This window comes from Rhopilema esculentum, chromosome 10 (genome assembly GCF_057945365.1).
Source record: "Rhopilema esculentum isolate cy_ngs chromosome 10, ASM5794536v1, whole genome shotgun sequence".
In the NCBI taxonomy this organism is placed as follows: Eukaryota; Metazoa; Cnidaria; class Scyphozoa; order Rhizostomeae; family Rhizostomatidae; genus Rhopilema; species Rhopilema esculentum.
The window spans coordinates 14,708,037-14,723,115 of record NC_142824.1 but is presented as its reverse complement, the minus strand read 5'-3'; the positions used below and the strand labels follow the sequence as shown (position 1 = coordinate 14,723,115).

Genomic DNA, 15,079 nt, shown 5'->3' with positions numbered 1-15,079 from the left:
GCCCTTCACAGCTCGCAACATACTCAAGCGTGCGATCGTTTTATCACTACTGGCTTTGCGAACCTTTGTTTCAGTAAATCAACTGCCGCTTCGTAATTTGCTTCAGTTAAGGAAAACCCAGCAATAACTTTTTTCACAGGCTCATCCAACAGATAGCGTAAATACGTGAATTTGTCCACTTGACATAATTCCTCATTTTCATGAACTGACGAACGAAATGCGTCCCAAAACTCCTGTCAATCATACGGTTTACCGCTGAATTTTCTCATCTCTAATTTCGGTAACCTTACTCTTTCCTTTCTGGTATTCAAAGTGGCTGTAGAACTTAGACTTTCAATGGAACCACTGCGTTGTAACTTATCATCCAATCGACCTTGAATCTGCATTATAGCAGCCTGAACTTTTGATCTAAACTGTCCCGCTTCTTTGCCTTCCTTTACACAATCATCGGCTTCTCCTTCCTCACTTATTAACCCCAATATCTCGTCGTCCAATTTATCAAGCTTCTTCTGCTTGTCCTTCAGTTGTGACTGAATCATTCTTAAATCTGTTTCACTCACGTCGTTTCCATTACTGTCCTCTATGATTTGCAACGCAAATTCTGTATGCGCCAATCGAACGTTCTTTCTCCTATCTATCACCGACATATTTTCTACAAACAAAACTTACTCCAACACACATCCGGGCAGTGCCTCCACTATATCGTAACAGTCCGAACAAATCAACAAAGTGTGTTGCAGTAAGGCAATCAACAATCAATACAACATTTTGTATTTTATCATTTTATGTGTAAAAATATGTGGTATACATTACACGCTCATTTCAAACACACTCTGACTTCATTAAACCATAAGCAATTAGTTTTTAGTTATCGGTCCCTTTAGAAAATATAATTACAAAAGATACGTGTAAACGTTCCAAGTCAATTAACCAACCGGCAAATACAAAAGATATTACCAACAATAAATGTGTTAACGATTAAACCTATGTAGAGCTATTACGAGACAAAAGAAATTGTAAGAATACTGAAAACACGACCTTGATTAATATCACGCTAGTTAATTACGCAAGTAAACCGTGGGAAAGGCGTTTCCGCAGCAAACTCCCTGCTTTCCGCGGCAAATGAAGACTAGTGCTTAGAATACCAAAAAGTACAAACAATAGAAGCCAAATCAATGTTTATCAAAAATTCTTTCTCTTTCCAATCCACGACAGACAATAGTTTGTTAAAATTGCTTCGTGACTCAACATGTTGGCCAGTCAAAAGCGGTAAAGCATTTAATCCCCTGAATATTTCAGACTTTGAACGGAATTGCTCTGTCTGCAACAAGAAGGTTCGTGACGTTGTTAAATCTATTCCTTGCCAAATTTGCAAATGTCTGATTCATCAAAGATGTTCCCGTCTCCAACCTTGGCAGTCGGCAAACTTGTCTAAAGTACTCAAATATTGGAGTTGTCATCAATGCTATATAAATCAATTTCCATTTGCCATGTTAGAGTTGCAATTCTTGCATTGACGTCAATGACTATCAACTTAAGGAAAAGTTAGAATTATGCAAATTAAATCTTTCCGAACATGATGGACGGCATCGTAACGACATAGATAGTCATGTGAATTTTCATCACAATTTTGATTACTATTCAAATCATAAGTTTCATAAACTTATTAAGAATAATAACTTATCTGGCAAGGATAGGTTCAGTATCATACACACCAACCAGGGGCGAAACTTCACTATTTTCATTAGGAGGGTATGAAGCTTGGATGCCCGACGAAAGGGCTAGGCATGCTTGATGAAAGGGCGTGTCATACATGAACTTCATTTTTAGAGCACGTCGCCTCAAGGGCTGAAATCATCGGGAAGCCCGAGAGAGGGTCTTTAGACTCAGGCTGTTTGTCTAAAGTCAAGAAATATGCCTCTAGTTTTTCTGGTGTTGGCTATAAACATTTGTTTCCGAAAAGCAAGCATTTGTAAGGGCTGTCTTTTCTATAAGATAGTTTTCACTTTCTAAATCACCTAGCTATTAAAAGAGCAATTCAAAAAAGGGGATTGAAGTAGGGTCTCAATTTTATCAAAGTGGAACACCAAAACAAAACACGGAATTTAGCAACAGCTACGCAGATTACATTGTTTCAACAAAAAAGAGCTTCAGTTGCATTTTCTAAATTTCATTTTCAATTTTCGGTTGCTCCGGAAGCAATTTCAACATTATTAGACTCCCAAGCACAAAGTACGTATCTCTAAATTCACCATAACAAAATCCCTCAAGCAAAGGAAAGTTTTTTATTGGAGGTATTTTACAGGTACACCTAACATTAAAGCTCAATTTTTGTGTTTTCGTAATCATGGATAATGTTCAGAAATAGAATAAACTCGAAAGTTTTTTGCAATTTATATCTTAACTACATACAATTTCTTGATAAATTTTATATTATTTCCCGCTTGAACTGATTAAAACTTCCTGTTACTTGTTACAGTTATTCGAATTTTTTTAGTTAAAATACTTTGGCGTCTGTATGACCTTTTTCTAGCGAAGGGTGCAATACTTTCGAACTGTAAGTGTAAAACTTTAAGAGAATTTTGGGGCATAACTCCTTATAAATGTATGATGAATGTTTCATACATTTTGAAAAGAAAGTATTGATTGACTTTTCTCAACAAAGTATTCCGAAATGGTATATCCTTCATGCTTTGATTTATGATGCTTCTAAAACTGTCAGTGTTCCATGGGCTCCGAGGCAGAATGGAATCACAGCAAAAGATTTTGAAAAAAGCTCTCTTGTTTTGCAAAAAGTAGGGGGGAGGGGTATGCACAGTGTTCATTTCCTTCTCGCATCAAACACACTTTACTTTCCGTCTATACTTTCGCTGTCGATCAATACTTCAGACTTCATCTCGAGGCGAAGATAAACATATGCGATGATCGGTGGACGAAAGACAGAAATGTATATATGTTGCGGTTCCTAGCCTCGTTTCTGTTTTGTTTTCCCAACTGGGAGGAGATTGAAAAAAAGATGGGAGAAAAGACCACAAATTCAAAAACCAAGCTAGGGCAAAAAGTAGCAATAAAAGTCCGACCTAAAGAAAATCTCCAGATTTGCCCGACAGATACACTGGCAGCCATAAATTTGCCCGACAAAATCTGCTTTTATGAAGATGGGGGGGGGGGGGGTGCAGCACTCCCCATACCCCCCAGTAGTTTCGCCCCTGACACCAACATATCCTCATTATTAGAAAATTTTTAAAGGCTGGAGAGCCTACTACTTGATCTAAGTTTAAATTTTGACATAGTAGCCCTAAGTGAAACGTGGCATTCTAAATCTAACGATGCCCGTTTTAAGAACCTTAACGTCCCTGGTTTCCATTCGTATATTGGACTTCAAGGCAGTAGTAAAAATGGTGGGTGTGGCTTTTCTTATTAAAGACTGCTCAAACTTTCATAATAAAAATGACTCAACAAAGTCCTTTAAATCTGAGAAATGTGAATTCGAGGCGAAATGGGTTGAAATTGATAACGAAAATGGCACTAATGTTTTCTCAGGAGTTATATATAATCATCCTCGTAGAGGCCCAGCACAGTTTTTAGATTATCTTAACGTTACTCTCAAAAAATTTATGAAAGAAAACAAGCTAATCATAGTTTCTGGAGATTTCAATCTTGATTTACTTTCATACGATAAACGGTCTACTGTAGAAGAGTTTCTTAACATAAGCCTTCGCTTACTGATAACATTTTTATATACTCGATTGAGAATATTTCATGGGGTGGTAATTTAATTTCCCTAATTTCAGACCACATGTCAAACTTTCTTATACTTAATGAAAAAGTAAGTAAAGGTAAACGTATACAACAGTTGAAACGAGATTTTAAGAATTTTAATGACATCGATTATATTTCAGATATTAACTTAACAGATCTTTTGCCCCGTAATTTGACAGACCTAGACGGAAAGTCTCAACATTTCCAAGACAACATTCTTAACTCTATTAACAAAAGTGCACCCTTTAAAAAAGTCTCAAATAGGCAAGCAAAACTTCGAAAAAAACCATGGATTACAAGTGGAATATTAAAATCTCTTTAAAAAATAAACTATACAAACGCTTTTTAAAAGTCTAAAGACAACTTTTGGTATCAACGCTATAAATATTACATCTTGTAATCCTGTAATCAATGCTTTAGATCCTGTAAGACAGAGCATGAAGCATGCTGTAAGGTTGATTACATTTCAGCCAAGAACAGCTCAAAGTCAACCTCTTTTTAACGAATTAAAACTTCTGTAATGTTGGCCCTAGCTGGGTTTCGGTGCCATGTCAGTATGTGTTAATTCATAACTTTGATTTGCTGTCCTGTAACTATGTTATCTAGCTGTGTCTGTACAGTTTGTGTTTGCTATGTAGATTGATGTAAACCAGAATTACATGTGATATCAAATTTTTTATGTAAAATGTATTCAGTTGGTAATTGAGCTTGATACACATCTGAGTTACACGAAAACTTGTAGTATTTCTTGGCCTAAGTCTTTGGCACCCGAACACGCCACACTTCTATGTCTTTATGACTGCTATAAAATAGAATGTGCCAAATTTATGCATGATATTATTAATAATTAACTAGATAAAATCTTCTGTAATCTCTTCCAGCTACAAAAAAAGACATAATATTTTAACTAGACAAGCAACTTCTGACTTATTTGTACAGCCTGCCATAAGAACTAATATCAAGCATCAAAGTATTTTTAACAATGGAGTTAAAATCTGGAACAATATACCTTTTGATATAAGGCAATCTAGTAATAAACGTACGTTTTCGAAGAACTATAAAGCATGGCTTCTAAACAACAGTGCTCGATCGGTTGATATTCATATTTGTTTATAGTCTTAGTTAAAAATTCCTTCTCAAATCCTTTTTAATAAACATCTGTATTTTGGTCTTTTCGTTTTTTGATTTTAATTTTAATTTTGAATAATAAACTAGCAAGTTTCCTAATTTCCAAAACCTAATCTTGTTACTTTAGTTCCATTTTGCTTAGTTTAGTATTCTTATTTTATCTAATCTTATTTTCTTAGCAGTTGTTGTTATGTAACTATTAACATAAATTTTTTCATTTATATCGCAAATTGTTGTTAAATTGTGTAAAGGGCACTTGGCTCGATAGCTCTTCTGAGTTTTTTCCAAGTGTCCTAAGCTTACCTAATTAATATTAAATCGTATTATCAGTATATTGTAATTAAAAGTTTGAATTATCAATGTGAAATGAAAAAAAATTTAGCAATTTTTTCTTCTCCAGGTAAGAAGAAAGCCTTTTATTAAGGAGACCAGTAAAATCCTTACTTAAGCAGCTTACAAGTGTAATACCTCTGTAATTGTTGGGGTCCGATTTTGATCCTTTATTTTCATAGATATGTTTTCTTATACCAGTTAGCCAAGCTTCAGGGAATATACCCATTTTAAGAAAGATGTTAAATATGTTTGTAATTATATATATTACTTTATCCGAACCATACTTTAAGTTCTCATTTATTATACCATCCAGACCTGGGGATTTGTTATTTTTTAGTTGAGAAATGATAGATCTTACTTCATCCTCTTTAAAATGGTCATCTAGTTCTGGGTTATATTCCGCATCTGCAGAAAAATTGCTACCATCATTTTCAAGCTTGTTTAGTTTCCAGAAATGCTCAGACCGAGGGGTAGTTCACTCTTGCAATAAGTGTACGAGATTTTCACAAAAACAAAAGGATTTCCGGGGATTTTCTCATAAAAGAATAAGATTTCCACCAAAGGTGTGCGAGATTTTTATGAAGTGATTTGCCCCACGGCACAGACAACGCTTGTAGTGATCAAAGTTCACAAACTTAAAAGGACGGGGGTCAACTTTCCCAGAGCAGCGAGCGTCCCACCTGTCGAGTCAAGGTAAATATTACCAACAACTCATTATCTGGTCAAATTGGTGAAGTTGGAAGGAAAGCTGGTTCAAGATGCATTGCAGAAATGTTGCTGTTTTTTTCTTGGCCATTTGCATTGGGAGATTGACAGGTAACGCTTTTTAACAGTAGAAATTGTCAACAACTTTCCTTTCTTCTATTTATCAACAGTCACTCTCTCTATATTCTAGTCTATATATATTCTATTCATTGATTTTTTGGTCAAATTGCCGCAGAGAAAAAGTTTCATGTTCTACAACTTGCATATCAGGGTACAAGTGCTCAATCTGAAAATAGCTTTTGAGGGTGGTTTTAAAGCTGGGTCTGCCTCTAGTTTTATTCAGCAAGGCCAATTGCGCAAGACAACAATGTTTCATGAAAAGTGACCACAATGATCTGTGTTGTTACTTTTTGAAATGTTATAGTGCGATACCCAATACAGGACTGGGTACACTTATCTTTCGGCATTTCTTCCACTGTTAAATAATGGTGATTTATCTTGATTTAATCTATTGCACAACTTGTGTAATTCATGAATAGTATAGTATTGAAAGTTAGAGTCAGAATTCAGATTATGATCAATATCATTATCGCTATTAAACTCAAACTCAAAGTCAAAACATTTTTTTCAGCAAATCAATTAATTACACAATACGTCATTTAAGTAAGTTGTTTAAAATTCAATTACCAAATCCAAAATTACAATAAGAACATTAAAGAAAGAAAAAACAACCCTATATACAAATAAATCAGCTGACGGACACATGAAAAAAACTCAAGATAGAGCTATCAAAGCCTAAATTAGGATGAAAATTATTTAAATTAAGTTTGTTTAAATTAAGTTCAGTTATTGTATCGAGACAGTCGAAATCTGTTTAATTCGTTGTGTCCTTGCAAGAACAATATTCATTCGAGGTAAAATTATCGGATAGGATCTCGTGGGTGCGAACACAGTTGAAAGGAAAAGCGTCATTGTGACAGCTTTTTGCAAAACCATTGTGGTGCGCCGTTGCGGCAAAGAATGATTAACTTTTGTGTATGCAATTTTAAAAAAAAGTGCATGCAGTTTTGAAAAAATGTGAATGCATATTAAAAATATTGTGTATGCACAATAAAAAAATTGTGTATGTGTAGCGAGGAAGACAAATACAAGTTCATATGTTCATATGTTCATATTCAATCCAACAACTGATCTTTACAATCTAGATCTAATCATTCTATACAACATCACAGTTTGTTAATCAACACATCAAGACAGAACAACAGACATACTGTACAAACAACAGAGTACAAAGATTCAGATAGAGACGATGACATTATTAAATTACATACAATAACAATCAGTTCCGGGAAGCACATGCTACACCCTCCCCTCCCTTGTACAAAAGGGTATGCAGTGTGTCTGCTTAATGTACCACAAACTCTCCAAATCGCCTTGGTGGATTTATAACTTGGCGAAGGCGTGCAGGTCTGGCAGTACCCTCAATCTGACCTCCTTGGCCCCCTTCCTGCTCATCTCTCTGTAGAGCTTCTCCTATCTGGATACCTGGTGTTTCAGGTACTGGATGTATGGGTTGCCCTTGGTCAAATGGAATGGGACATGGTTTGAGCTGGTTATGGTGAACCACAAGCAATTTCCCACTATTGGACTGGATATTGTAATTAACCCCTTGCCTGGAAACTATTTTGTATGGTCCAGTCCATCGTCTCCCAAACTTCCAATGCTTAGGTCTCCATAACCAAACTGTCTGACCCGGTTCCAAAGGGGTCCAGGATTTGTGACCCTTGTCATAAAGTGCACTCTGCTTCTTTCTAGCCTTCTCTAGCTGTTGTCTAGCAAGAATATTGGCATTCTGGATAGATTTTCTAAGAGACTGACTATACTCTGAATGATTTAAAGGGTTATACAGAGGGATGCCTAACTCAACTTCAAGAGGCATACGCGCTGGGTGACCAAATACAATTTCATAAGGGGAAAAACCTGTGGATTCGTGTACGCTGGTATTGTAAGCAAATACTGCCTGATCTAACCACTGGTCCCAATCATTAGGACTATCTGCTACAAAGTGAGACAGTATTTGCTGCAATGTGCGGTTTTGCCTTTCCACAAGTCCATCCCCTTGAGGGTGATAGGCAGTAGTACGAGATTTCTTAATTCCCATCATATCATAAATTTCATGCATAAGGGTACTATCAAAGTTTCGCCCCTGGTCTGAGTGGAGAACAACAGGGGGTCCAAACCGGGAGAAAACCCGAGACACAAGGATTTTGGCGACAGTGGAAGCTTTTTGGTCCTTAGTGGGGAAAGCTTCACACCACTTTGTAAAGTGATCCATCATGACAAGAATGTGACGATTACCATTTGCAGTTTCCGATAAAGGACCCATATAATCCAAAGCCCAGAAGAGAAATGGTTCACTAACCTGGATGGGTTTGAGAGGGGCTTTGGTTGATGTGGGGTTATCCTTACCTTGGCTGCACTTGATGCAATTATTGACATAATCAGTGATGCATTCATCCATTCTGGGCCAGAAAAAACGTTCCTTAGCTCGAAGAAGAGTCCGTGTGATACCCATGTGGCCTGCAGAGGGGCTGTTATGAAGACCTTTAAGGACCTGTGGGACTAGAGACTGGGGAAGAACAATTCTCTGTCTAGTAAAACCCTGTTTAGAAGTATAGATCCGAAAAAGAAGGCCATTGCTAATATAAAGTTCATCCCAGCAATTCCATAATGATCTTAAAATTTTGTTGTCTTTCCAAACAAACAATGGTGGCTTGGGAAAATGGCCTTCCTTCATTTCAAATACCTTTGAAATATCAGGGTCACTCTGTTGAGCTTGCTGCAAATTGGTGTGAGGAACTAGACCCACTAGACAGCTAAGGGCTAAGCTGTTTTTGACATTTAAGGAGGCCTGATGTGACTGAGTAGCTGATGTAGTATGATTCAAACGAGAAAGTGCATCAGCATTTCCATTTTTGTAACCAGGCCTATGCTGGATGGTAAAGTCAAATTCTTGTAGATCCATAATCCACCTAGCAAGACGGCCTTTGGCCTCAACAGAATGTAACCATTTAAGGGCATTGTTATCAGTAATCAACTGGAATTTGTGACCCAACAAATAGGCTCGGAAATGTTGAGTTGCGAATACCACAGCCAGTGCTTCCTTTTCCATGGTAGTGTAGTTTTGTTCCCTGGCTGTTAGTGTTCGGCTTGCATAAGAGACCACCCTTTCCTGACCGTAATTATCAAACTGAGCTAAGACAGCCCCGAGCCCAATGTTAGAGGCATCTGTTTAAAGTATGAAAGGTTGATCAAAGTTGGGGTATGCTAAAACAGGGGCAGAACACAAAAGGTCTTTTATTCTTAGAAATGAATTTTGATGTGATTCAGTCCATGTAAATGGTATACCCTTTTTAGTAAGCTCAGTTAAAGGGGAGGCTAAGGATGCAAAGTTGGGAATGAATTTCCTATAATAGCCTGCTAAACCAAGAAAAGATCGGAGTTGTTCTAAATTTGTGGGAGGAGGAAGGCCCTGAACTGCTTTAGTTTTAGATGGATCGGTGTGAATTCCAGTACTTGAAACTGAGTGACCTAAATATATAACTTCATTAGCACCAAAAGAACATTTGGAAGCTTTGACTTTAAGGCCATGGGCACGAAACCTCTGTAAGACAGTCTGCAAACGATGGCAATGTTGGTCAATGGTCTTTGAAAAGATTATAACATCATCAAAATAGCATAAACATATATCATATGTTAGGCCTGATAATATAATGCCTATGGCTCTTGCAAATGTGCTGGTGCTGTACATAACCCATAGGGCATCCTCAAAAATTCAAAAAGACCATGAGGGGTAATAAATGCTGTCTTTTGCTGATCTTCTGGGGACATACTTAATTGCCAATAGCCACTTCTGAGGTCTAGGGTACTAAACAAAGAATTACCATTTAAGGAGTCAAGTATATCATCAACCCGAGGCAAAGGGTGGGCATCATGGGCCGTGACTAGATTAAGCTTTCTATAATCGACACAAAATCTGTAAGAGCCATCCTTTTTTTTTTACAAGAACCACCGGTGAGGCCCATGGACTGGTGCTAGGTTGCACAATTTCTTGCTGTAACATGTCCTTAACCTGTTTATCAACCTCATCTCTATAATGATATGGTAATCGTCGAGGATATTGGCGAATGGGGGCAAAGTTACCAGTGTTTATGTGATGCGACAAGACCGATGTATGACCTAAGCCATCATTAAAAACATCAGGAAAAGATATCAAGGTTTCAAGAATTTTCTTTCTATCATTTGTTGAAAGATTAGGACTAAGAGCTGTTTCTAACTCAGAACGAGTCTGAGCATTTAAAACTGAAGGCTCAGAAAGGCTAGCACATAAACTATGGACTACACTAGAAGACTTCTGGGGCTCAGCTACTAACTCAGATACTGGGCAAAACCTGGCAATCTTTTGACCTGCATGTAATTCAACTTCTGACTGTGAGGGATTTAAAATTCGAACTGTAATCTTTCTACCTGCAGCTTTACTGACTGAGTAAGCAGTGAAACAACATAAATCGCTGGACTCGCCTAAACTACAAACCATACCCACTAGATTAGCACAACTTTTAGGAACCTTAGCCTGGATGACACTTTCTGTTCTACAGGGAAGAGAGATGCTAGATTCAACAGTCACAAAAACTGGACCATGGTCAGAAGACTGTACAAAAACAGGCAGGTCCCCTTGCTGGGGTAAAGCAGAGGAGCATGAGACCTCAGGGGTAGAGAGTGCAGCAGAGAGGGGCAAAGGTGCTAGAGGAGTACTGCCGTGTGGACCTACCAGGGAATAGGTACCCCCTAATACAGCAAGCTGTAAATGATTACCGGTAAGGAAATCCCATCCAAGGACACACTGAAGGGGTGGTAGTACATTATCACAGACTAGAAACTCCCCTGCATACAAAAAATCATTACTTGGGAAAGATAATGAGGCATAAACATAACCAGAAGATTGCAGTGGCTGGCCTGTTATCGATACACATGTGTTGGATGTGCTTCTGAGAGAAGGTGGGGGACTTTTTGAGTGTGCTGAAGCCTGAATAAGGTGTGCAAATACTTGTGAACTAATAATAGACTTCATTGACCCTGTGTCAATGAGAGCAGGCACTTGCACACCACCAAGTAAACAAAATACAAGGGGTTGGTGAGGAGCTGAAACTTTGGCAGAAGCAGATCCAACACAAAAAATAGAGGGGTGCTCGTCGTTCCACCCCATTAACGAGGCACCCCCTGGAAGTTTAAAGATGGTGAAAAAGACTTACGGGACGACTGCTGTTGTGGTACGACATTATTAACGCTATGGAATATATTTGGAGTCCGATTATTCGCACATTCTCTTGATAAATGTCCCTGTCCCCTGCAGAAGGAGCAGGAAAGGTTATTATTAGGCCAGTTTTGTCATCTTCTTCTTGAGTGCTGCATCCCCATTGTACCATGTCGGTGTGGGCAATTTCTGGCAATATGACCCAATTGCTGGCAATTAAAGCAAACGATTCTGTCCATCGCAGCAGGTTTAGGAAAGGAAGGGCTTGATGTTGCAAGGGCAGCAACTAAACTGGCTTGTCCTTCAATTAGGCCATCCACTTTGGCTGTTAGGGCTTGAATTTCTTCACTATGGTCGTGGTAGTCAGAACGAGGCGACGCTTCTTCAGGGAAACGAGGATTGTTATGCGGAGGCGCATGGGCTGGCAAAGTAGCACATGTAGTGAGGTCACCGCCCCTGCCAGGCAAAGCCCGGAGGGCACGAATGCGTTGGGCGAATTTCAGCATGGTATCAAGGTCGGGCGTGGGCTCTGATTCCAAAAGCTTAAATTGAAGATCCGATGGCAAAGCTTTCATAAATTGGCGGCGTAGTAAAGCATCGAAGGCTGTATCAGACAAACCTGGTTCCGCCTTGCGAAGGGTATCCTTCAGCCGCCATAAGAATAGTGTTGGGTCTTCGGATGGGCGGAGTGTCATTTCGTCAAACAGGCGATAATGGCGCTCCCTATCAGTAATCGGTGAAAAACAGGCTTGTAAATTCTCCGTCAAATGAGCAATTGTATCTTTGCTAGTGGCAGGAAGCGCTTCATAATAGGCAGCGGCGGGGCCTTGAAGAAAGGCAGGCAATTTCGTAAGGCGTGTTTCATCATTCCATGAGTTTGCCAAAGCACACCGTTCAAAATGTTGAAGCCACAGAGCGAAATCGCCATCCGTAAATCGTTCGGGTAATATACTTTGAGCCATCGCTAAACTAGACAAAATCCTGTCACCAAATTTGTAGCGAGGAAGACAAATACAAGTTCATATGTTCATATGTTCATATTCAATCCAACAACTGATCTTTACAATCTAGATCTAATCATTCTATACAACATCACAGTTTGTTAATCAACACATCAAGACAGAACAACAGACATACTGTACAAACAACAGAGTACAAAGATTCAGATAGAGACGATGACATTATTAAATTACATACAATAACAATCAGTTCCGGGAAGCACATGCTACATATGCAAACATAGATTTTTGTGCATCCAAATCATTAACTGTTGTGTGTGCGGACTTCGCTGCGTGTGTGTCACAAATCGATAGGTGTGTGTGTGTATGTTGCAAAAATGGTGCGTATGTCATGTAATTCGATATGCCTTTGACATTATGGCTACCCCCTGACATTTGTTCTGCCAAATAAAGCTTTAAAGACATTTCCTAGCATTTTCATTCAGTCAAAACCTATTTTAGATGCAGTTCCTGGCAATCCCTAAAGCCCTGTTTACACTACAGAAACTAACCTGGGTTTGCCCTAGGTTAAAAGTAACCAGGGTCAAACCCTGATGCGTTTACACTGGAAACTGTCAGGGTTGCCAGGTGTAAAACTAATAAGTTTTACAGGGCAGATAAAGATCGAAAACCAGACTCCAGTTCGCAATAACGTTTTTTAAATCAAGATTCTTCAATAATGAATGTATAAATTAGTAGCAACCAACGATTACAACATAACGACTTCATTCAACGACAACTTCGACTCGACTGGACTTGCACTCAAAGAACATACGCTTTTAACAACACGAGTGACGCACATAAAACCCTAATGACACAAATTAACGGCAAATGAACTAATAACAACTAAAAAGAGATGGCACGATGACAAACAAAATTACTGACGCAAACATCGAAAGACATTCTCATTAACAATAACGAACCACAAACATGATACACGACAGACAAAACTAGTTGTATAACATTACTCCCCCCTTTGAAAGACAAGCCTCCTGGCTTGATCTCTCGAAGGGGAAGAAACATAAAAGTATTATAAGGCAGCACGAAGAATCAAATCAAATAATTTTACTGAAATGAGTAAATTAAGTACCATCTAAGAAATAATGTCCCTGTCCAAGTTTATTCCGTCCATACGGTTCTCTATCCGAGGCTATAACAACATTATGTACACGTAAAGGTCCTTCTCTTCTTTTAGTGTCAATCAAATTTTTTTTATATGTTGTGGCTAATAAACCCTCGTCAACTTCCATTGGTTTTGAAGAAGGCAGTCGCGTCACCATTGGTCGTGATAGTTTATGTGACTCCAATTCATTGACAATCTCCTCCAATTTCTTAACTCGAGTTTGAAGATCTTGAAAGTGTGGCTCATTTCTTTTGATGTTGCCAATAAAGGTAACCCGAGGTCGCTCTTCAGCTACCGAGGCAACAATCACAGGTTCATTTTGATCACACTTCTCCTGGGATGCTAAAGAAAATTTCCTGTCCCTACAATATTTGGCAACGTGACCAACGCGCAAACAACAATAGCAAATGGGCTGGCCATCTTCAGCACGATAGACATTAGTTCGATTCACGAAGAAATTTCTCCCATTCTCCTCTGCCAACCTCACCCTTTCGGCCATGTGAGATACAACGGTCTTTATAATATCCAACAGAATTTCTCTGAATTGTTCTGTTGAAATCATTTCCATTTTTTTCTGCGAATTTGTCACGTCGTGGTCACCAATGTAAAACTAATAAGTTTTACAGGGCAGATAAAGATCGAAAACCAGACTCCAGTTCGCAATAACGTTTTTTAAATCAAGATTCTTCAATAATGAATGTATAAATTAGTAGCAACCAACGATTACAACATAACGACTTCATTCAACGACAACTTCGACTCGACTGGACTTGCACTCAAAGAACATACGCTTTTAACAACACGAGTGACGCACATAAAACCCTAATGACACAAATTAACGGCAAATGAACTAATAACAACTAAAAAGAGATGGCACGATGACAAACAAAATTACTGACGCAAACATCGAAAGACATTCTCATTAACAATAACGAACCACAAACATGATACACGACAGACAAAACTAGTTGTATAACACAGGTCTCAAAATTGGCCAAAGCCAAATCTTGTGTGTCAAAAATCCAAATTAAGCCAAATATGAAAACGAGGTTTCAGAACAATAGAATCGAAGAAATGAAAACGAGGCATCTAAAGGTTTTGCAAGTTAATGTTAATTTGACAGTATCCGACAATTGCTCTCGAAAATAAGGTATAGTGAATAGAATTCATATTCTTTGCATGTCTTTCTGATTTCTTGTGCTTCGACAGATTAGATGCTTTTGGAGCAATTGCTTGGTGACATAACTTGCAAAAAGCGTTTTGTGTTCAATCAGAAACTTGTTTAACCCATGAATATTTGTCTTCCTATGACTTAGCGTAACGCCGCCCATTCTCGTACAAAGATTTCCATTTAGACATGATTGCAAGAGAACAAGAAACAGCGACGATTACCCTATGCTAAAGGCTGGTTTTCATATCGTAATTCCTCGGCGATGATCCCCGATGCAGCTTCCCAATGGTCTATGACAGTCTGCGATGGCTTATGACATATGAAAACCAGGTCATCGGTAACCATCGAGGAACATCCCCGACCATCGGGGATCGTCCCCGATCATCGGGAGTGCTGTGCATCGGGGATCATCGCCGACGAAATACGATATTTGAAAACCAGGCTTAACAAGCAAGCGAAGAAGTATTCACATTTAGATAATTACATCGCAGCAGGGATAAACATGTTATGACACGTTCTACCTTAAAAAGGAAACCCGAAAGTCT

General features: G+C 38.5%; 1 protein-coding gene across 1 annotated transcript in view; it reads left to right on the top strand.

Annotated features, from left to right (window-relative positions):
* The first annotated feature begins 5,879 nt into the window (after nucleotides 1-5,879).
* The window catches only part of LOC135685681 (uncharacterized), a 106,780-nt gene continuing 97,580 nt past the window's right edge, over nucleotides 5,880-15,079 (top strand). The window contains exon 1 of the mRNA XM_089110649.1: nucleotides 5,880-6,039. Within this exon, the coding sequence (XP_088966775.1) occupies nucleotides 5,982-6,039 (58 nt within the window). The 5' untranslated portion in view covers nucleotides 5,880-5,981. The remainder of the gene's footprint in view (nucleotides 6,040-15,079) is intronic.